Source organism: Podospora anserina, chromosome 5 (assembly GCF_000226545.1).
Source record: "Podospora anserina S mat+ genomic DNA chromosome 5, supercontig 9".
NCBI lineage: Eukaryota > Fungi > Ascomycota > Sordariomycetes > Sordariales > Podosporaceae > Podospora > Podospora anserina.
The window spans coordinates 213456-234881 of record NW_001914843.1 but is presented as its reverse complement, the minus strand read 5'-3'; the positions used below and the strand labels follow the sequence as shown (position 1 = coordinate 234881).

Here is a 21426-nt window from a genome sequence, read left to right as displayed (position 1 = left end):
GAGCATTGCAAACACATTGCGGGTAGTAATGTGATGTCGAAACTGGTCAAGTTTGCTCATGCTGACGGGGGTTGGGAAGTACATTTCGTACGAGATCTGCCCGTCAGCCTCCCAGCTGTTGTCTTCCGAAACTGGTGGTGTCGGGTGCCCGCCACGACCGATACCCCCTGCAGCAAGATGTTGCCCGTGTGTGTTATGCCGTTGCAGCATCGGTGGTGCGCCGGCAGGCGATGGTGGCAAGTGGATATCCTCTTCTGTCGAGCCCTCTCGTAAAAGTGTAATGAGGAATCGAGACTCGGTCGCCTCAATGATGTGCGAAGACAAGCGAAAAGACGGGTTTGGCCGCGGAGATTGACCCTTGGTCCCAAAGAACACCAGCACATCTCCGTTGGGGTCCCACAGCTCTGGATCCTTCCGCAGCTTATTCCAGCGCTGAACTGGTCTTCCAGCTCCTATCCACCGCTTGATAGGAGGCGCTCCTGAGGAGCCCGGTGTGGGTGGTAGCTTCCCGGAGTGGAGGCGACAGCATTCCTGTGTCGTCCCAAGGAACCCCGGGATGTGGTCCAGATGGCGATGGTTGATACTGGATGGGTGAAACGTCGGCATCATAGCCGTCGTTGAAGTCAGCTGAAATGGGAGAGGGTCGCACAGTGGCCGAAGACTCTGGTCTAAAGTCGCCAGCCTTCCCAGCGTTGCTCCCCTTCTTGTCCTTCTTCTTGAAAGCAAAAGTCTTGGCCAACCCCTTCCGAAAGTCATCACTCCTCTTGTCCAGCATGCTTCGCAGCCCGGACTTTTCTATCCCTGACACATCTTCCGTCTTGATGACCGGCCGCCGCGCACGAGCATAGGCAAAATCGTTGAGCGGCCTATTCCGCTGGGAAGTGCTTGCGCCGTCTCGTCGTCCATCCACACTCGATCCACTCTGACTTCCACTGCTCTGAGGGACATAGGAGGGAACGTCTCCTCGATATACCATCATCTCATCTTCGCGAGCATGCTCAGAGAACTTCAAGAATCGCGCGTTTGTTGTTCCGACCCCTGTCACAAGATCCCTCTCCTGGCGGAGCGCTGGCATGGACCCTATCGGGTAATCGCTAATGGTGACATTGTCGGAGCTGGTGGTTGATTTTGCCCGGGCTCTACCATGACCTTGTTGCTCCCCCGTCTTCGTCTCGGTAATCTTTTTGCGCACGTAGGCGCTGCGTCCAGACATGATGCTAGTCCAAGAGGCTCAAGAGAGCCGTATAGCTGAAAGTAAGGTTGGAGAAATCGTGCGTGAAACTAGGTCGAATGTAGGGTGTAGCTTGAACATGGGCGGGGCACGGCAGAGTTTTGATGGGAACGGCGTCTGTGATCACGGGTGATCGTTGCGGGCCGTTTCTGCACTCAAGAGGCGCTTGCAAAAATCTGTTGACTGCCGCTTCGGCTCCGGTGGAGGGCGTTGGACTGCAGATGGACGGCAAAGTTGAGACTCGTCAGCAGTTATATTGACGTGGGTAGAGGGTGGGAAAGGAGCGTATGTCGCGCAAGAAAGAAACAGGAACCGTCGAGGTCGAGAGCAAAGGAGGGGAAGAAAAAGATGGGTGGAAATTCTCGTCGACGAAAAGGAACGGGATGCTGCTTGCTTTTTCCCAATGTGGCGGCGAGTGGGAGTCCGTCTTCCCTTACATGTATCGTTGGTTCTCAGGCCTCTCCTATTCGAGAATGCTGCGTCAGAGACGGGGACCAAGCCGATTGCTCGGGTCAAGGCTGTATGCAGTCGCAATCCTCGTCTGGAATCTCGGCGCACTCCTGCAGGCCGGGTGAGGTATCAACGTTGCGGGCTGCTTATCGGCCGGGCAATAATAAGGTGCCAAGACAACAAGAAGGGCCGGCAGTAAGCAGATGCAATACTTGGGAGCTGATCAGAAACACAAAGGGGAAGGAAAGATGAAGAAAAGCAAAGGCGGATCAGCTTGATCTACAACAGTTCACGAGGAAAGCTATCCATCGTGGGCCAGAACAAGAGCCATGCGAAGTAGGTACGTGATATGATGCCCTAGGAGATTTATGTCGCCCAAGCTGGTACCGTGGAGCTGGGGTCTGGGGATCAGGGCTTCCTGAACCATCCAGTTTCCCGGGCGGCACGATAGTGATGCACCATCGTGTACCCTGTCCCAATATGGAAGAGGGGGCTACCCTACAACGGTGCGACCTTCTGATGCAGGACGAGATGACCGATGAGGTTGTCGAGGGCTCCAAGGCAGAGGTTGTGTGTGGAGGGAGCGTCTGGGCCTGTGATCCCCCTGGCAGTCCACTAGGCATTGACTGCATGGCACTAGCGGATAAGGTATGATTGACGACTGGGGAGAGGTCTGGGCAGTTGATAAGGAGACGTTGAGCCGCGGGATGTGTAATGGCGATGAAATGCGTCTTTTTGATAGGAGGTTGCGGTTGCAAATAGCTCGAGTGTTCGCCTGTGATGCTTGTGATAAGTGTTCCAAGTGGTTTCCTGCTGACAAAGGTCGCGTTCAAGGGCGTCGTTGACGCGCTGCTGAGTGGCATGAAACACTGTTGGCGCAGGCTGTCTGATATTGCGACGGTCGGTCTGCAATGAGGTCACGTCGGGACAGTCGGGCAGCACAGAGGTGTTGCCATCGTAATGTCACCGGCATGAGAATAATGCGAGTTGCTTCGCTGCACAGAAAATGAAGGCATCTCGATGGGGAAAGAGGTTCATGATGAACCCGTTAAGGATCGGGTTGTGGTGGAGCCTATCGCGTCCAAGCCCTACCCACCCACCACCCCCCACCTGGTCTGGGCGCCTCATCCCCTGTCGGACCTCAGAGCTGATACCCCACCCTTCCGCAATCTTCAACGGCGAACCGTGGCACATCGCCAAAGCTTCATCAGCAACAGCCTGTTCTTAGGCTGGATAGCTCCCGTTTGTTTGGTTAGCTCAGGTGTACAAGAGGCAACACCGGTAGCCTCGTTTTTGTTCACCTAGTCCAATCGGTCCGGCGGCCGTCTCAGCCGCCAACTATGCCAAACCGACGGCCGGTGTACCCGGCTTATCACGGATGCCGGAGGAGCCAGCAGCATTTTCTCCCTGGGACGGTTTTCTGACTGTCTGTTCTGTCCCAGAGACCATCGATGCCATGTGCGCCACAGGGGCTCCTCGTCTCTTTTTCCCCAGTTCTTCGCCTTATCCAATCCCTCGGTATGCAAGCTGTCAACCATGGACCTGTTCTGACCAGGGTTCACCTGCTGGTGAACGTGGTCGTGACAGACCCTGCAGCGTGATTCGTGCAAGCCTCACCGCGAAACATGTCTCTTGTTGGGGATCAAAATCCCAGAAGATGGGGGGCCAAGCACAGACTGGACTCTGGCACTCTGCAGCTGCGGCCGCTCTTATTTTCCCACAGACATTCGTGATCGACTGCGCCGCGTGCTGAGCTAAGATTATCTCTGCCAAGTTCATGTGGCTCATCACCGAGGTTATCAAAATGGGCCACATTAGTCGATCAGCCACCGAAACCTCTACCTTCTAAACCCCTGCTGGTCTCTTGTTTGGCCAGATGTTCAACACTGAAGCGTATATCACACGACTTCTCGAGTCGGAGTTTATCTCACATTTCTCACCCCAAAGCACTTCAATTTTGCCACACCTTGCTGAGATGTATTCAGATCAGGAATATGGGATGCTTACCAGAGGTTTGATTTGCAAAACGATGTCGGTGATTTTCCCGTTGCATTATGCGGAGGTCGACAGGAAGGATGACAGTTGAGGAAGAAGACACGGTATAATAAGGAACCCGAGATCCCAATTGTGTCTCCGGATTCTGTCTGTTCTGCCAAACGCTCGCTACTGCTTTCCTGCTCACTTTTGCTCTTTTCTTCGGGCGCTAGACGCTCACCTTTCTTTCTTTGTTGACGATAAGTTTACACTCCTTCTTGATCTACTGGATAGATCTCTTTCACTTGTTCCGTCAGCTTTCAATTTTCTTGGTCGTGGAGATACTTCTCGGTTCGGCGCCGTTCACTTCTTTTCAAATCATATAGATTTTGACGACACATCCAAGATGGTCAACAAGAAGGTATGATTCTTTCCCCTTTACACTTGAAAAAGATTCTCATCAATATTCGCAACTACAGGTGGCCTTGACAATAGCTCTCACAGCAGCAGCAACCGTGTCCGCCTCGCCTCTCGCGGTCCGACCAATCCCTACACCGACAACTGCCTCAGCCCCGGCTGCCAACTCAACTCTAACACCTCCCGCCACTTCAGCAGGCAACGCTACCGTTCCACCGGCTCAGATCACCACCCCAGCCGAAGCGGGGGCGGGAGCAGAAGCTGGCCAACCCGGCAACATCATCGACGCTGTCAACGCTCTCGTCTCCCAAGTGAAAGGTATCCTCGGACCTCTTTCTGCAGCTGCAGCAGCAGCCGACAGTGCAGATGCCGCAAGGGAGACGACCATAACGGCAACTGTAACGGAGACAGCAAAGGCTACTGGCGGTGCCGGGGCAGGTGTTGGAGTGATAATGAAGCCCGCCAATGGCACCGAAGCTGCTACCTCCGCGGCTGGTGAGACCGAGGCATCCCCGACTGCACCACCGGTGGCTGGTGCGCCTGCAGACGCTCCAGCTGATGAGGCTAAAGACGGTGAAGCCGCCGCACCCCCTGCTGCGGGAGAGTCGGATCCTGCCTCGTCTGTGACCTCTGCCGCCGCCACTGCCACGTCCGAGGCTGCGGCCGTCTCTTCCCCTGCGCGGAACGGAACGGATTCTGCTGGCACCGGACGGAATGGTGATGCCGGGGCTGAGGAGGAGAGCGATCCGACGATTGTTATCATTGTTAGTCAGTAAATGGGTGCGATAACGTATTGTCAGTTGTTGATACCATTGTTAAGAAAGACAGTTGTGGCTAAATATGGTTATATTGAGCTAGTTTCTGCCGTCGACACCTTCACAAAGGTTTGGTTTACGGATTTGCCTTTGGAGTTAGAGTAGAGAGAAAACCTGATAATGTAATATCTATTTGGATAAACGGTGCCTCTTACTTACTACGGGCTTTCAGTGTCTTGGACCTACGATATGTTTAGGTAAGGAGCCAGTTACCAGTATCAAAGACAAGTCACTTGAGGTTCGTTGTTTTTCGAGTTTTGAGCAAGCCGAATAAGATGCATCAAAACTCGACATTCGACTGGTAAACTCTTTGTTCAGCAGTTTTCTGCGTAGTTTCTTAATCATTTTCTTTGGTTCAATCAACTCAATAAGCCGAACAAAAGTTTAACACAATCTAGTAAGGCAAGGAAAGGCAAAAAGTAAGAATGACACAAAAGTCAGAACATACAACACCAGGGATTCCCCAGTGGTCACCCACCTGAGTACTGGTCTGGCGGTCAATTGCTTAACTAGGGGAGAGCGGACGGGATCCCGTGTATTCAACTGCCTATGGTCGTATGTGATTGTATGGGTTGGAATCAGGTGTTATGTTGTGGCTGCCCAGATGGGCATTCTTTACTTTTTGCCTACCCCAACTCAGGGGCTCAGGGGCCGAGGGGCATAAGAAAAACACTGCCCAAGTCACTAACCGCGGCATTGTTCCAGAGAATGTGGGGTAATCGGAGCTAACTGTGCCAGAGGAAACAAGGGGCTGCGTCTTCGTCACTTCTTGGGACTGCCAAAGGCCCAACAAGACCCAATCATGTCCTCCCTCGACCAACATCAGCATCTTTCTTCCATGCATCACCAGCTTCACTTTTGCTGTCCATCTTCCATTCGGATCACCATTTCCATCTCCGCTTGCACCGATGCAGTTGCCAGCGCAACTGACTCCACTTACAACGAGGCCCAACCACCCGCCAAGCCACAGGATTGGCTAGCAGCACGTCAACATGCAGCAAGTCGCGTTGGGCTGGGCTCATGCCATCTCCATTTTCACATGTGGAGTTCGATCGAGCACCTCACGGAACCGAATTCCAAGACTCGTTCGTTCCCATTGTGTACATACATACATACAATTCATTTTTCGCTTCATTATCTCGACCTGACCCAGCTTCAAATTGAACGACCGGGGTATCCGTACCTTTCCCAAACTTCAATCGAAGAATGTATCCACAATAGAGTGTATCCCCTAGTCGTCTTTATGGGCCCTTACTCTCGCTTCACCGACAATTGACCACCACCATTACATCATGTCTTCCTCGGGCCGTCTCCCAACACCAGACTTTTACGATGACGACGACAGGCTTCCAGCAACCAGGCAAGAGGCGATAGACCATATCCTTCAGATCCGGAGATGGCAGGAGGACTCGGGCTTTCTGACCAGCCGGGCGTTCCAGGGGATGCTGAAGACGTGTGTTTGAACTCTGCTGATCCACCTGGGTGACATCGATCGATACTGACACAATTCCAGACTGAGTGAGAATCTGACCACCACCACTTCCCGCTTCATCTATGAGCTGCTCCAAAATGCAGACGACCTTGACTATGGGGGCGCGTCTCCGCAGCTTCACTTCACCTATGACGCCGAGAAACGCCACCTTCTCGTCGAGTCCAATGAGATTGGCTTCAAGAAGAAGAACGTCAGGGCCATCTGCAGTGCGGCCGAAAGTTCCAAGAACACGCAGAGAGGATATGGCATCGAGCGGAGATTAATCGGAGAAAAGGGTCTCGGTTTCAAATCAGTCTTCAAAGTGGCATCAAGCGTCTGGATCAGGTCTGGGCACTACTCGTTTCGATTCGACCGTGATGGAGAGCTTGGGAGGATACGGCCAATCTGGGACGACGACTTCCCCGCCGAGGAATACGTTGCCGGGCTCACAACCGCCATCCTGCTCAAAATCGCCAGTCCAACTCACGATCGTCAGACGGGCACCTCGGATCCAATGGACCTTGTCTTACAAGGCCTGGAGAACCTCAAGCCCGGTCATCTCCTCTTTCTTTCCAAGGCCAAAGAAGTCAAAGTCGGCAAGGTTGTTGGTTCTGGAGCGTTGAGGAGTTTCATCCGGGGTTCGACGGCTACAGCTAAGCCGACAGCAGTCTTCAAAGCCGATCATATTCCACCACACCGCAACACACTGTTGCCGGTGTCATTGTATCACAATGATGTGATCAACCAACAGGTCGCCTTTCGGCATCTTGTCACGGACTTGCCCGACACACCAGAGCGCCCAGGGTGTCTGGAATCGGAGGTGACTTTGGTGTTTCCCCTCAAGATTCCACTTGATGAGCCACCGGAATCTCAGATGGTTTATGCGTTTTTGCCAATCAGAGATTATGGCTTCAAGGTGCGTTGGATTTCTGGGAAGTTGAGTATTGGAAACAGGTTTGCTAACGAAGCTGCGCCAATAGTTGTCCATCCATGGTGACTTCCTTCTTGTCCCAAGCAGAGAAAGCATCATCGACAATGTGTGGAACAGGGCCTTGGTGGAGGGGGTCTGCCGGGCTTTGGTCAATGCCATCCCTGGCTTTCACCGATTTGGCTATCACGAGCTGTTCTACCGGTGGCCATTACTATTGCCCCCCGGACCAACACGCAGTGACATCTTTGAACCAGTACAAAATCGTCTGCGTGACCTTTGCTCACTGAATCCCGTCCTGGAAGACTCCAAAGGGCGCCTTGTCTGCGGGAGTCAGCTGAAGATCGTTCCGACGAGGCTCAAAGATCAGGACGGAAGGAACATACTGCCGGCTGCATATTCGACGCAACACCTCATTTCCGACAAATACCCCGCCAGAATTCACGCCAAACTTCAAGCACTCGGTGTACCGCTGTTGTCTCCGGAGGACTTCCTCGCCGACTTGGGAGGCTTCATATCGAATTTCCCCACAGAGTTCCGGGGAATGCCAGTGTCGTGGCATAACGCTCTCTGCAAGGCTCTCCACTCCCTGTTGGACACCCACCGCGAGGTTATCGAGACCCTTGAGATTATCCCTGTTCACGACAAGACGTGGGTTTCCTTCAAAGGACGCCGTTTGTATCTCCCATCAGATGTCGACCTAAAGCTGCCCGTGAGCATCAGCCCACTAGGGATCGATCTAGATATCCGACAAAACGCCGACCGGGCCAAGTTCTTCCAGGCACTAGGTGCTCAGATTGCGGACAAGATGAGCTTTTGTGATCTTTTGCTTCAGGAACATCAACCTGATGTTCCGAATCAGAGGTTCCTTGCGTTGACTCTCCAGGACAGGATCGAGGATTTTGTGTTTCTGTACCGCGCGAATTGGAAGCCAAAGAACAACGATATCCCGGAGCTTTGGTGCGCAGCGAATGTTGATTCGTCCAAGATTTGGAGGTTGTCGTGGGTTTACCTGCCGGACAAAGACCCTTACTCTGCGAGTTCTCTTGCCAAAGAGACAAGGTTGACATTGCTTTTCCTCCATGACCTCTATTTGAAGACGTTTTCTCAGCTACCGGGTGGGCTTTTGTGGCTCTCTGACACCCTCAAAGCGAGAAGGTTTCTGCGTGTGGTGCAACCTGGGCCCCTGGATTGGGGTGTCAATACGCACCGGCTTCACAGCGACTTCAAAGCACTTTTGCAACGCGATCCAATCAAAGGATTGGAACTCCTGCAGCACCACTGGGAGTTTTACCGGTCTTGGTTCGTCCCAACAACGCAGAATGGCTACGAGTGGACCTTTTCCGAGGAGGATATCAAGTCTATCCATACGTTTTCTTCCACTCAGTCGGAGCTGACGAATGATCTGTCGATGCTCGAGTTTCCGTGTCACGGTGGGAGCATGGCGAGGTTGATGGACACGGCCCTTCCACGGCAGAGCTTACTGGTGCTGGCTGATCAGAGACTATCATACCACTGCAGCGAGGACCATAGCTTGTTCTGTTGGATTTGTGATATCATCAAGTCGATGCTTGCTCGCCCCGGACCTCGCCCAGTTCGTTCTGACCGGCTGTTGAGGGTCAACGAGCCGGAGGATAAGTCGTGGGATTTTTTAAGACATTTCGGGGTTCATGTTGAGCCAGAGCCAAAGGTGTTTCTTGATTATCTGGTCCAGCTGTCTGGCAGGGCAACGACACAAAGGGATATGGAGCAGCTTTACGAGCAGTTGGAGAGTTCGATTCTGAAGTATGGCCACAAGGAGAGGGATATGAAGGATATCAGGCAAGTTACAGTGACAGGTGCAACTGTGAGCTCGACTTGATTACTGACAAGACTAGATCCGCACTAAACGGCAAGAATTACATCTACATCCCCAGAAGGGGCGGTCAGACTGTGGGGTGGTGGGCACCCGCTTCGTTGTGTGTCTGGGATGGGCCGCCGTGTCTGAGATATATCCAGCGCATCAAGACGTTCTATCCTCACCGCGACAACCTGTTCCGAAATTTACTCGAGATCAGCAACGCCAACTTGAACAGCTTGTTTCTGGAAGTCAGTCACCTTGATGTGTCTGATACAGAGCACATCAAGGCATTGCTGGTTCAGATATCGCAGCAACTGCAGGTTTCGGCCCATGATTTGGACAGGCCTGATTTCTCGAGCTGTGCCATGTTCCCGGTCAGGTTGACAGGTAAGAAATCGATGACGGTGGTGCTGCGCTCTGCAGAGGAGGAGTGGTGCATTCCAGAGGAAAGGCTTCATATCGAGGCTTTATCTGGAGTTGCACCCCTGTCAATTTTGGATGCTGGGTTCTTTGAGATGGACGGGATGGAAGCTCTTGTTAGGGAGCTTGGTCTCAAGGAACGTCTTGTGTCTAGGAGGCTGGCTGGGCAGGAGACGGATAAGGGCGATGCGGTTCAGCATGTGGCCTTTGAGGAGGTGCTGAGGGGCAAGGCGCTCTATCTTGCGGAGCTTATCCCGAACACCATCTCAGGGCTATCCTTTCGCCGGAAGAAGACCCAGCTCGTCAATGTCCAAGTGTACTCTTGCACAAGGATCAACATCAAGCTCAAGGTCAAGGTCAACGGGAAAGAGGTCAAAGGTGTACCGATCAAGAGCCGTGTGGCCAAAGAGGTTGTTGACGACAGTCTCCGGTTCTACATCATCGACACCCGCAAGTCGATTCCAGTTCATTGGCTGTCTGAATTGCTCGTTGAGTTTTGCGGCGTCAAGAATAACCAAGACATTCAGCTTTTGATGCAGATCCTGAACTCAAATGACGATGAGATCATCCGGGATGAGTTGGAGTACCGACGGGAGCGGATGGCGGTGGTTAGGCGCCCGGCAGAAGGTAGGTTTGGCTCTTTGGGAGACACTGATGGTCATGTGAGTGCTAATATCATGTTAACAGAACTTGAAGAAGAAGAGTCTTCCGAATCGGAATCTGAGGTGGAAGCCGTACCAGAGCCTGAGCCGCAGCCTGAGCCGCAGCCAGAAGTGCAGCCAGAAGTGCAGCCAGAAGTGCAGCCAGAAGTGCAGCCAGAAGTGCAGCCAGAAGTACAACCAGAGCCGCAATCTGAGTCTGAGCCCGAGCCCGAGAACGAAGCGGATCAATCCTCACTTCACCCACAGCGAGTATCAATTGTCCTCAGACATTCTCGGTCAGTGGACACTGGCTTTGAGGAAGCGAAAAGGGCGAAAGAGCCCTGGAAGTTTCTTCAGGTCCAGGAGCATGAGACGGCCAGGCCTGCAACAACATCAAAGCGCAGCGAGCACGAGGATTTCATTGCCATGTGCTATGGTCACTCTCACCTCGATGGCCCTGAAGTCTTCACCCAGTTTGCACTCGACCTCCTTTACCGTGCAGGTTATCGCAAAAGCTCCCCATTCTGCACCTGGATGCCCAGTGAGATTCACGATCGAGACCCTCAAGCTACAAAGAGAAACTCGATCACCACCTGGAGCGCTGTCAATCAAGGCTTTCACGCTGGCTCACCCCTAGGTTTATCCGCCACTTTCAAGGGCCCAGCAAGCACCACAACACCCCCTGTTCTCACCCTAAAAGGCGTCTATATCGACACCGTCCACGCTTGTTTCGACCTTGATCTACGCCCGGACAGCAGAACTCTAGACCTCGCAAGCATCCTCCACCGCCTGAGGAAGTTCCTCGCCCCCCTACATCCAGACCCCAACCCCGATAAAGAAGACTCCAAGGACCAATGGCGACGGGACTTGTACCTCCTCGAGCTCTTGACAGGCGACTCTGAACTCCCAGCAGCCACCCGAAACCCAACCCCCCTCAGCCGCTTCATCGACACCCACCAACAAGCCAACAACCCCACCCCACCTCAGACACCGTCCGACCCATCCCACCGATGGTTTACCCCCTTTGCCCAGCAAATCCTCGCCCTCCACCCCGACGACGACAGGAGGATCCTCGAGCCAGAAGTGCAAGCCAATCTCGACAAGGTCAAGGCCACTGCTCTCGCGTTCCTGAGTCGGTTCCCCGATCCGGCCGTGTGCATCACTGTCTCGCCGGAGAATAACACCTTCTTCGCGGGTATCGTCCCAGGCGCAGCCAAACCGGGCGATCGAGTCTTTGTTCCCCACGGCTCCAAAGTCCCATTTGTGGTGAGGAGAAAGAGCAGCGGTCGGCCGAGACAGGTGAGCTCCGTGTCGCAGGGTAGTAGTGTACCACAGGTGCCGAGGGAAAGTCCGAGCGCGAAGCCGCCGGCTTTCGCGAAGATTGTGCGGAGGGCGAGCATGAGGACTAGTTTTGGGTTGAAGTGGAAGAGTAAAGCGCTTGGTGGGGGGTTGGGGAGGAAGAAGAGTAAGGGGGGGGATTTGGATCAGGGGACTATGACGGAGTTTTCTCCTACGGGGGGGTTGGATAGTGGGGTGGGAAGTATGGAGGATGTGGTGGCGGGGGGGTCTGTGAATGGGGGTGGTCACGGGGAGCATCATGAGGTTGGGAAGGAGAGGGAGAGGAGTAGGAGTTCGTTTAGTTTTAGGAGGCAGGAGAGTTGGGATTGGGAGGGGAAGTTGGGTGGGCATGGGGGAGCGGGGAGTGTGAGTGCTGGTGCTGGTGGGGGTGGGTTGGGGGTTATGGAGGAGGAGGTTGGGGAGGGGGAGGTTGCTCCTGAGGTGAAGACGGTGAGTTTGGAGGGGGAGGATGATAGGTATGAGTTGATTGGGGAGGGGTATGTGCAGGGGCTGATGTATTTTGAGAGTTCGAGGGTTAGGAGTGGGGGTGAGGGGAGGGAAGGGGTGGTTTGTTTGGTGTAGGGTGGTTGCTTGGTTGGTATATATACAGAGATGTCAGGAGTAGATTTTTGGTTCTTTTGTACTGGTGGTTTGAAGTGACTTTTCTTTTCTCTTTTTTTTTTTTTTTGTTAACGAAGACCATGACGTGTATGTACATAAAAAAGATTGGAAAGTTATATAGGTATGGTTGCTTGGAGTTGATACACTTGTGTTTCCTGTTGGAATCTGACCCTTCACACTTGGACCTCCTTGAACTCTGAAAAGTTCAAACCATCATGTGGTTTCCCAGCCAAAGTCAGGTGATATGATTGAACGTAGGCCACCAGGCAAAGATTCTATCGACCCCCCAGGCTGGGCAAGGGGCCCCGAGGCAGGCTTCATGGACCCCAAAAAATCCACTACTGCCGAATGTGATGGCCCAGCAGAAACAGCGATATCCCGCACACTTGTCCCATTGGCATTCCGCGCCCCAGTATCAGCGCCATACCGCAGGACAAGCCGCAAAGTGCTAAGACGGTTGAGTTTGACTGCTGTCATGGCAGTGGTATTGCCCAGTTTATCGGGCAGGTCTGATTGAGAGCACCAGTATAAAGAAGTTCCAAGACAACTTCACTGAAACCTCCCATCACGGCGCAGTGGAGGGGAGTGCCGTATTTGTTGTCCGTTTGTAAGTTGATGTGCGGTTTGGATTTTGACTTGCACATGGCTTGGACGAGATCGGTTCTATTGCTGTAGCATGCGTAGTGCAAGGGTGAGAGTCCGGACTTGTCGGTGGAAGTGATATCGGCTCCGTTGTTGGTGAGGAGGTTGTAATTGGCTGCTGAGGTGCAGTAATATAATGGGGGTTCTTTCTTTGTCGTCTTTGGCTTCGAGCAGACGGCTGTGTTGCTGGAGAATCCATTCTGCGGCTAGGCTTGACGGTCCGCTGACGGCCATGTGTAAGGGGGTTCGTCTGCGGCTGTGGAGACATGGATGATCAGGGCGGGGGACTTGCTGTTGTGTTTTGTGAATTAGATCGGGGATTCGTAGGTTGTCTTTTGTGTTTCTTCTCGCTGACAGCAGAGCGGCAAAGTTAATAGGGGGATGGAGGCGCCCTTGATCACTCGGAAAAGTACACTGCAGATACATAACTTTGGCTCGGCCTGTAAAAGGGCAGAGGCAGCGTCACAGTAGTGGAAGTCAATAGCCTGCTTTAGTGTGCTGTCGTGATCCCCTTGCTTGCGGTTATGGATAAGGGCTGGAGGCTTTGGATGATTTCGATGGTGCGTTTTAGGTTCTGGTTGCTTTTGGCACCATGCATCGCTCGCCGCTCTAGGGTTGACGAAAAGCAAAGAGCTATCGACAAAGGGTTTGTGTTGATGCAGGCCATGGTCCTCTTACGCGGAGCGCTCTTCAAAAGGACTTCGAGGATATCAGGGCAGTGATATTGCACAGCTATGTGCAACGAAGTCCAAGAGGATCGAAGGTCGGTTTGATCGTACTGCTTTTCGGAATACACAGGCGCAAGTGCATCCGCTCCGAGAGCCAACAAGGTCTTAACTGCAGGCAAGCTATATACCTGAATGGCCATACACAATGATGTACCAGTAAGCTGAAGCGGCCATTGGGGATGGAGATCTTGGTTTAGCGTCGGCGCCAAGTTGACTGAGAGCTGTCCTGGAGGTGATTTAGTCACTGCAGAATGTGTAGGACTTCATTTGGTAATTCGAGCATAAACAACCAATGGAAAATCGTGTTTCCGTCCGGTGATCGTGAATTCGGGTTGGCGCCTCCAGCGATAAGTCGATAAGTCTCGCCATTGCGGCACTATCCCCGTCGAGACATGATCTGGCGAGAGGAGAAGTTTGATCCCCCTGGGTTGACAAACGAAGAAGTCTCGCGACCTTGGAGGTATATGCTTCTTGGGCGTCAGGAAGGTTGCAGGTGAATAAGCCAGCGGACTCTTGTGCCACGGATTGTCCTCTAGCCGCTGCAACCTCCGCAAAGAAATATGCATCTTGGTCTTTTCGCTCTCGACCAAACCCGCCGTTAGAGTATAAGGCCATTTGCCAAGCGATGCAACCGTTGTCTGGATGGGACTGCTCTGCGTAGATAGTTTTGAGGTCCGCAAAGATCTGTTCTGTTGTTCAAGATCCCATATGATATCTTTTCGATTTTCGGATCTCAAAATATGTCAGTTCCAACATCAGCAAGAGGCATTTTGTGTGTTTGAGTGACAGAAGTTGTCACGTCACGTCGTACCTCATATGTAGGATCTGGACTGTCGACTTGGATAGGGAAGGTCTGTCCACATCCATTTAAAGCAGCAGTGCTGGCAGAAGTTATTAGCTCATGATAAGACGGTTGATGATCTGAAGCCGAAAGCAAAGAAATAAGGTCTCTCACTGCCACCGTGTGCAAATTGGCAGGTTAGCACAGTTGACTCGTTTGTTCGTATCCTCCTGCAGTGTCTTGTCCAGAGTGGCTTTGAGGATGATATCAATTCCCGACTCTTGTCTGCATTTTGGTACGCACTTCTTTGCTGCTTCCAGAAGCCCACTAGAATGGGTGTACTCGATTCTCTTATCCTCACTCGCAGTGGTGTATACAAGGCCTCCGAGACAAGCCTCCCACAACAAAATGCCAAATGACCAGATGTCGCACAGGCGCAGGCCTGACTGCATGATCGGGCATGCCTTCTGGTTTTGCACTTCTGGAGCATTGTATCTGAGCACATGTTAGCAGTTTGAAATGGTACTTGACTCTGGACACCAAATGCACTTTTCCAAAACTCACAAGAATGTTCCGGTATATCTCAGCGAACCGCTCACAGCCGCCGCACTCCTCAAACAATATCACACCCCCAAAATCCGCAACCTTGGCCAGTGCACCCGTCGGTCTGGTTGTATCTGGGAAAACAGGCACATTGTCAAGCTTGACATCTCCATGAACAACCCCACACCCATGCAGCGCCGAAAGTCCAGCAGCCACATCTCCAACCAACAGCTGAACACGGAGGAGATCCGAATGCTGACCATGAGCTCCACCACAACACTGGAAGTATTCTCGAAGTGTCCCATCGTAGTATACTCCACAAGAACAAAAGGAGCAGCTACCTCCTGGCGCACATTTCACTCATATCCACAACCCCTTGATGATGTTTGCATGCTCATTCAGTGTTCGGTGTGCCATTATCCGCATTTCCAAGACAACTAACCTGAGGTTATTGCGAAGAGAGCTTCGGTTATCATGTTGGTCAAACTTGACATGTTTGACAGCAAAGACATTTTGCTCTATCGTGCACCTTTCAACCAAATATGACACCCCCTCTCCGGGCCTTTCTTCCCGAACCCGCTCCTCATAACGATACTGCTTCAGACCGACATCTCTCACCACTCGGGTGACGCTCTCTAGTCCGTAAGATGCTTCATGGCGTGCGGTGTTGTTTGAGAGTGATTCAAGGTTTAGTGTTGAAATAGGGGTCCGGGCAAAGTTGTTGCCCCAGCTTTGGGGGCTGTAGCTCAGAGCTCTCTTCCCGGCATCTTTGTTTGACTCTGGCGTTGCTGGAGACATGGACTGAACTTGTATTTCAGGAAGAATTGGTGACGGTGAAAAAGAAAAAAGAGGCCATCCCCAGTGTTATAGAATCAAAGGCGGGCGGCTATAAGCCTGCCTTGCCGCCGCAGGACCATCACATCAAGCGCCGACCCGCCCCCATCGAGGCCCCCCAAAAGCAGTGTTGTGCGGTAGTGCGTATCTGTCTGCAGTATGCTGGAGTCACAATATCAACCTTCAACCATCTATGGAGGATCGGGAGCAAGACAGAGGATCTGATAGCAAACTACCGCGACTTTGACGATGCAGGCTGATAGTTTGGTTCTTTTTTTTTTGGAACCGACGTTACATATCTGTCTGGTAGGACAGCAAGGCGCTAGAAACCAAGGTTTGGGATGCGAACAACCTGGCTCGGGCACTTTGACTGCCTTCATTCGATTTTCTGTAACAAACGACTGCTCCTTGACCTTTCGTGGATGCATGTGCCCCTGTTCCAATCCAAAAGGATACCCCCAAAGCTTGTTGGTCCCAACAACGCCGAAAAGGAAGCATCGAATGTATAACCTCATGTAAACCGCATATACTCACACGACCCAAACGGATTCCCCGGATCCAAGTTACTCGCAAACGAATAGTCAATCATCTGCGCAAACGTCGGGTCCCAAGAGTCGAATATCAAGCTATCATTCATAGCCATAAATTCCCCAGAGCCCGACTCCATTTGGTCACCGCCCATTGACCCAAACAAGTTGACATTCGTATGCCCAACACCTGACGTGTCCGGTATCTGATAGCTACCTGCAGCCATTGCAGTATCAGGATGGCCCTGTGATGTATTCGCAAGCGTCGACGACGGAGAAAGGGGCTCACAGGCCCCCGCAACGAGACCAGGTTGAAGCCTGGCACTTGAACTAGGGGGATTCGTCGAATCTTGCCTCGCGCCCTCATCAGGCTTCTCAATAAGCCATCTCGCACGTGAATGAAGCTCAATGTTAAACGCAGAACCGCTGTCGTTGATAGCCTTGGGCTTGGAAGGCGCGCAGACGCCCCCTTTTGCTTTGGCACGCTCACGAAGCAACGCCTCACTCCTCTCAAGATTGCGCACCACGGCGTTTCCCAACTCACTGCTCAAACGAGCGTTGGCCCAGATAGGAGAGAGCTGTCGAATGGCCGCAGCGACTTTCAAGAAGTCGGCTTTGCCACGAGTGCGGAACATCGGTAATTTGCTGAATTTCCATTTCCTGTATGCGACTGACAAGGAAAGCGACAGGGCATATGGCACAAACGGGAATGGGCTGAGTTTGTACGCTGATATCACATCGAGGATACGGTCTGAGGAGTGTGATCTGCGTGCGTTCACACTGCTTGGCGGCAAGTGCTGATAGCTGACGGGCGTCTTGTTGCCGTTGTCGGTTTCTGGAGGGGTAGCGAAGCGTTCGCGGGTCATTCGTACCGAGAGGACACCGATAGCGTGGTACAGGACTTCAAGTGTGGCTGTGTCATGCTGTCAGTAACAATAGAGAACTTCGGAGGGAAGACGGTGGGCACTTGCTCAATATTATCTCTGGCTCACACTGCGCCCCAACATCCAGCGCCATCTGCTCGTACACAGGAATATCAATGTACGTCACCGTCGGCCGCGGTCGATACATCTCTATCACTTGATCCAAAACGTGAATGAGTGACATGAACAGCCGGAAGCTGGGTGGGTCATCAGGATCAGCCTTTGGTCGGTCCATGAGGTCCTCATTGTGAAACATCACTGGCCGTCCCGAAAAGGCAGCAAGTAATCGGTCCAAAGCATAAATGCACTTAAACAGCCGCTTCCCAGTCCCCGGAGGATATCTCTGATCGGCTAGATGGCCTTTTCCTTGAAGCTCCAGATGAACACCGTGCGAGGCAGCAATGCTCACCAGATTCCCAAAAAGATTCAGCGGAGCAGACCGCTCGTTGACCTCCTCTGGTTGCCAGTACAGACAAGTAATCCCCATGACCTGAAGGTTGTAAAGCAGTGGAAGCTCCCGGCTCCTGATGCGGGTGTTTATGAAGCTCGCCAAAGCTTGTGAGTAGTCTTCATAGTCCACGGATTCTCGCACCCAACCTTTGCCATCTTGACTCCTACATCCCAATGTCAAGCGTCCGCTGACCTCCGGATCGGTCGAGATGGCTAGGCAAACTGCGGCTTGGATGGCTTCGCGTACGTTTTTGTCTTGGGGAAGATCAACAAGGGTCTCTCTGTCGAGGATTGGAAATATTGGTTGGATCTTTCGAAGGTACATGTCCCTCATGAAAAGCCATTCAGGTTCTGTGGGCAAGACTGCTGGGGCAATTTCCGTGGTGCTTCCAAGGAGCTCTTTGATGAGTTTGATAGTCGTTGCATCTCGTACTGGCACCTTGAGCCACGACCCGTCTACACGGAATGAGAAGAACCCTGTCGGCTGGTCTTCATCACCGGGGTCCCGCGTGGCTTCCGGAGATTTTGAGGTTGTTGTCGCTTCACCTGCTGGTGATGACACAGCCCACGGCGGGATAGAGACACCAGGGCGATTATCCCTCTCGACATCTGTGATCTTGGAGGCTGTACCAGATGAATTGGAAGGCCCCGGCCAGGTGGTCATTGTGGCTTCGGCTAGAATTCCTTCCGGGTTCAGGTCCCCGAGGAATCTTGGGGCTGAATCGATAGGCGGCTGTTTTCTCTGTGACGCGTCATGACTGGAGTCGCTGCGTCCTGGTTTCTCGCGGGCGTGTGAAAAGAAGCGAAGAAGAAGCTCGGCGGCTGCGTCAGACACATCCGCGTCAGGAGGGTCTTGGGGTTTTGAGCTTGAGCGTTGGCTGGCGTGAGGCGGAGTTGGATTCTGAGGCCGTAAACTTGGCGAAGGCCTGGGACTTTCGATATCTATGATACTGGAGTCTTCGACTGATTGATTCCCTGGAAGATGCCCGCAACGTTTCTGGAAAAGTTAGCTACCGTAGATAACCAAGAGTATGCCATGAAATATCCATAGAAAGCTCTTGTCTTTACCAAGCACACGTAAAGTCCAATTCAATGCATGCCTGAAGGCCGATAATCTCTGGTGCAATGTTCTCTTCATTTTTGCATCAAGCTGTCTACCATGGTCTACCATGTTGCGTTGAACCTGTCAAAGAATGGTCGAATGTGCTGTAGGGAACGGCGGCGGAGCCTTCGGATTACCGGAAAAAGAAGTAAGGAGAGATTATTGGCAGGACATACCTTTCTTTTCCTGCAGGTGTCGCAAGCCTGATGCGCCTGTTTCCTCTTGACGGGCAGGCCGGAGGAATCGGTTGCTACAAAGACAACAGGTTTGGCAGGCATGGTGAAAATGCAGCCCCACGAGTTGCAGTCCCGCCAAGTGTGGAGACAGTCTGGAGAGGATTTCCGCGAGCAGCGAAGCAAAGCAGTGTCGGAGAGTGATCAATCCGGCGTCTTGCAATTGAAGCCGTCCACCGTTGAGTCCGCACTGCGTGGTAGCCGACAGACAGAGGCGGAGAGCAATTGAAGACAGCCGCTCGATTTTCGGCTGTCGGGACGTCGGGGCTTCCTTATCCGGTTAGACCGGTTCCCCGCCTTGGCGGGCTTGGCGGCGAGAAATGGATCCTCGCGCCGGAACCCTGGTTTCTGACCCCCACTAAGTGTCCCAACCCACCACCATCCCAACTGCTTGGTTCACGCTGGAAGCCGTGCATATCATGGAAGGCATGCCCTCAACATTCGGCCCGGTTTTTAAAACCCCATAGCACTGTGGATGATAGCAGCTTCATCTATCCGCGAAATGGCAAGCCCGCCGCATCATGGCCCTCCTTTGCCATATCTTTGTCACCTCGCCATGACGTTAGTCGCGTGAGCTCAATGACACCAAAAACAGTAACTCCGAATGGGCTGTTTGTGCGACCCAATCTCGAGGCTCGGGTATATTATCACGCCGTGATTATCGGGAAGACGGGATGCCTTGATATCAAGATATTTCGAGTTCTACAGTCCCTCAAATACACCGACCCCCCTGGTTCTTGACCCCCGAAGTTTTCAACATCTTCTTCAGCCTCATCAACATTCCGATAACTGCTCGCATATCGCCATTCAAAATGAAGGCTGTTCTCCCTGCGAGACTCTCACCGGCAACATGCCGTGTACGACTTTCTACCCCGCTCCTCCGCTCATGTAGGCAACCACCACGGTACCAGACGCGGGGGGTCGTCTCCATGGCGTCCATGAGCCCCAAGAAACGGGAAGGAGACATCTCAGATGCTTTTGCCTCCATGTCTGGCAAGGCCCCAGAGCCTCTTCCAGATCGTTATCGCCAACTCAAACTCAGACTGGTCCAAGGCCATGAGGAGGCTGTCATCGCCAGCTGGAAGCGGCTCCTCAGCGTCCTGCAGCGTGAGAACGAGGTCATCGCACAACGTGGTCCTTCTATCGTGCCCGAGATACGCTTCAGCCATCTTGAAGAAGACCTCGCCGCCTCGAAACCAGAGCTCAAGAAACAAGGTGTAGCTGTCATAAAGGGTGTGATACCCGAGGATGAAGCCAGAGCGTACAAGTACGAAATTGAGGAATATGTCCGCCAAAATCCACATACCAAAGGTACGTTCTCTGGTTGTCACGGTCTTCAAAACCGGTCCTAACACCAAGCAGGCTTCCCCTCAGACCATCCCCAAGTCCTCGAGCTGTACTGGTCCAGCACCCAAGCCCGCGCCAGATTCCACCCCTCCCTCCTCAAGGCGCAAACCACCCTCATGTCCTCCCTCTGGCACGCCTCTAATCCGAGCACACCCATCTCCCTATCCACCCCTCTCTGCTACGCCGACCGCCTCCGCATACGCCAACCAGGCGACGCCCAATTCGCCCTGGGTCCCCACCAAGACGGCGGCAGCGTCGAACGTTGGGAGGAAAACGGCTACGGCCTCGGCGGTATCTACAACCCCATCTTCCGCGGTGACTGGGAGAGCTACGACCCCTTTGATGCCAGCGGCAGATTGAACGCCGTGACAAACTTGCACGATGGCCTCGGAGCGTGCAGTATGTTCCGGACATTTCAGGGGTGGCTCTCCATGAGCAAGTCAGGGCCTGGAGAAGGGACACTGCTTGTCAACCCTCTAGTGAGGGAAACAGCTGTGTACACTTTGCTAAGGCCATTCTTCAGGGATATCAAGACACTAAACCAGCTTGGCGGTGACAAGAGGAGGCATCTGGAGGTAGACAACTGGGAGTTTACTGGCGGAGAAAAGATGACCAGTGATTTACAAGGTGCGTCTCCGGGACATGGCCAGGAGTTCCCGGAGGGGTTACACCCGCATTTGGAGCTGGAGAGGACGATGGTGCATGTTCCCGAGGTAAGGCCGGGGGATTATGTTGTTTGGCATTGTGACAGTGAGTGGCACCTCTTCTTTCCTCTAATAAGAGCACCATGGTCCCCGAGCTAACAACAGTATGCTACAACAGCAATCCACGCCGTTGACAAAACCCACAACGGCCACGGCGACTCAAGCGTCATGTACATCCCCATCTGCCCCACCACCGAAGCAAGCGCACAATACGTTGCCCGCCAAAGAGCCGCCTTTCTCGAGGGTACTCCGGCCCCTGACTTCCCCGGCGGTGAAGGCGAGTCCCGTCATATCGGCCGGCCGACTGAAGATTATGTCATGAGGTTTTGTGATCCAGCGGGGGTTCAATCACTGGGATTAGACAAGCTGGTTGCCTTGGAGGGGGATACCCCCGGTGGAAAGGAAGCCGTTAGATTAGCTAACCAAGCGCTGGGGTTTATTTGAGCTGTTATTCTCATCAATATTA

General features: G+C 53.0%; 6 protein-coding genes across 6 annotated transcripts, besides 1 other annotated feature; 3 read left to right on the top strand and 3 right to left on the bottom strand.

The window, feature by feature from the left end:
• On the bottom strand, positions 1-1213 carry PODANS_5_8120 (uncharacterized protein; the record flags this gene model as incomplete). Its single annotated transcript, XM_001904595.1, has 2 exons — positions 1-695; positions 760-1213. Coding segments are annotated over 2 exons (1149 nt in total), but the record flags the coding sequence as incomplete, so codon positions are not given.
• A 2848-nt stretch (positions 1214-4061) lies between these two features.
• On the top strand, positions 4062-4848 carry PODANS_5_8115 (uncharacterized protein; the record flags this gene model as incomplete). Its single annotated transcript, XM_001904594.1, has 2 exons — positions 4062-4076; positions 4135-4848. 2 exons carry the CDS (start codon positions 4062-4064, stop codon positions 4846-4848), a joined length of 729 nt encoding a protein of 242 aa, XP_001904629.1.
• Positions 4849-5318: 470 nt separating this feature from the next.
• Positions 5319-5451: a sequence feature (rRNA 5S).
• Positions 5452-6401: 950 nt separating this feature from the next.
• PODANS_5_8110 (uncharacterized protein) lies at positions 6402-12107 on the top strand (the record flags this gene model as incomplete). Its single annotated transcript, XM_001904593.1, has 4 exons — positions 6402-7274; positions 7339-9132; positions 9183-10173; positions 10234-12107. Coding segments are annotated over 4 exons (5532 nt in total), but the record flags the coding sequence as incomplete, so codon positions are not given.
• Positions 12108-13278: 1171 nt separating this feature from the next.
• Positions 13279-14131, bottom strand: PODANS_5_8100 (uncharacterized protein; the record flags this gene model as incomplete). The annotated part of the gene is made up of 2 exons (XM_001904592.1): positions 13279-13730; positions 13807-14131. The coding sequence occupies 2 exons, from the start codon at positions 14129-14131 to the stop codon at positions 13279-13281; spliced, it is 777 nt and encodes a 258-aa protein (XP_001904627.1).
• A 2054-nt stretch (positions 14132-16185) lies between these two features.
• On the bottom strand, positions 16186-18238 carry PODANS_5_8090 (uncharacterized protein; the record flags this gene model as incomplete). The annotated part of the gene is made up of 2 exons (XM_001904591.1): positions 16186-17114; positions 17194-18238. 2 exons carry the CDS (start codon positions 18236-18238, stop codon positions 16186-16188), a joined length of 1974 nt encoding a protein of 657 aa, XP_001904626.1.
• A 1483-nt stretch (positions 18239-19721) lies between these two features.
• PODANS_5_8080 (uncharacterized protein) lies at positions 19722-21404 on the top strand (the record flags this gene model as incomplete). Its single annotated transcript, XM_001904590.1, has 3 exons — positions 19722-20220; positions 20284-21006; positions 21079-21404. 3 exons carry the CDS (start codon positions 19722-19724, stop codon positions 21402-21404), a joined length of 1548 nt encoding a protein of 515 aa, XP_001904625.1.
• Positions 21405-21426: the final 22 nt, after the last annotated feature.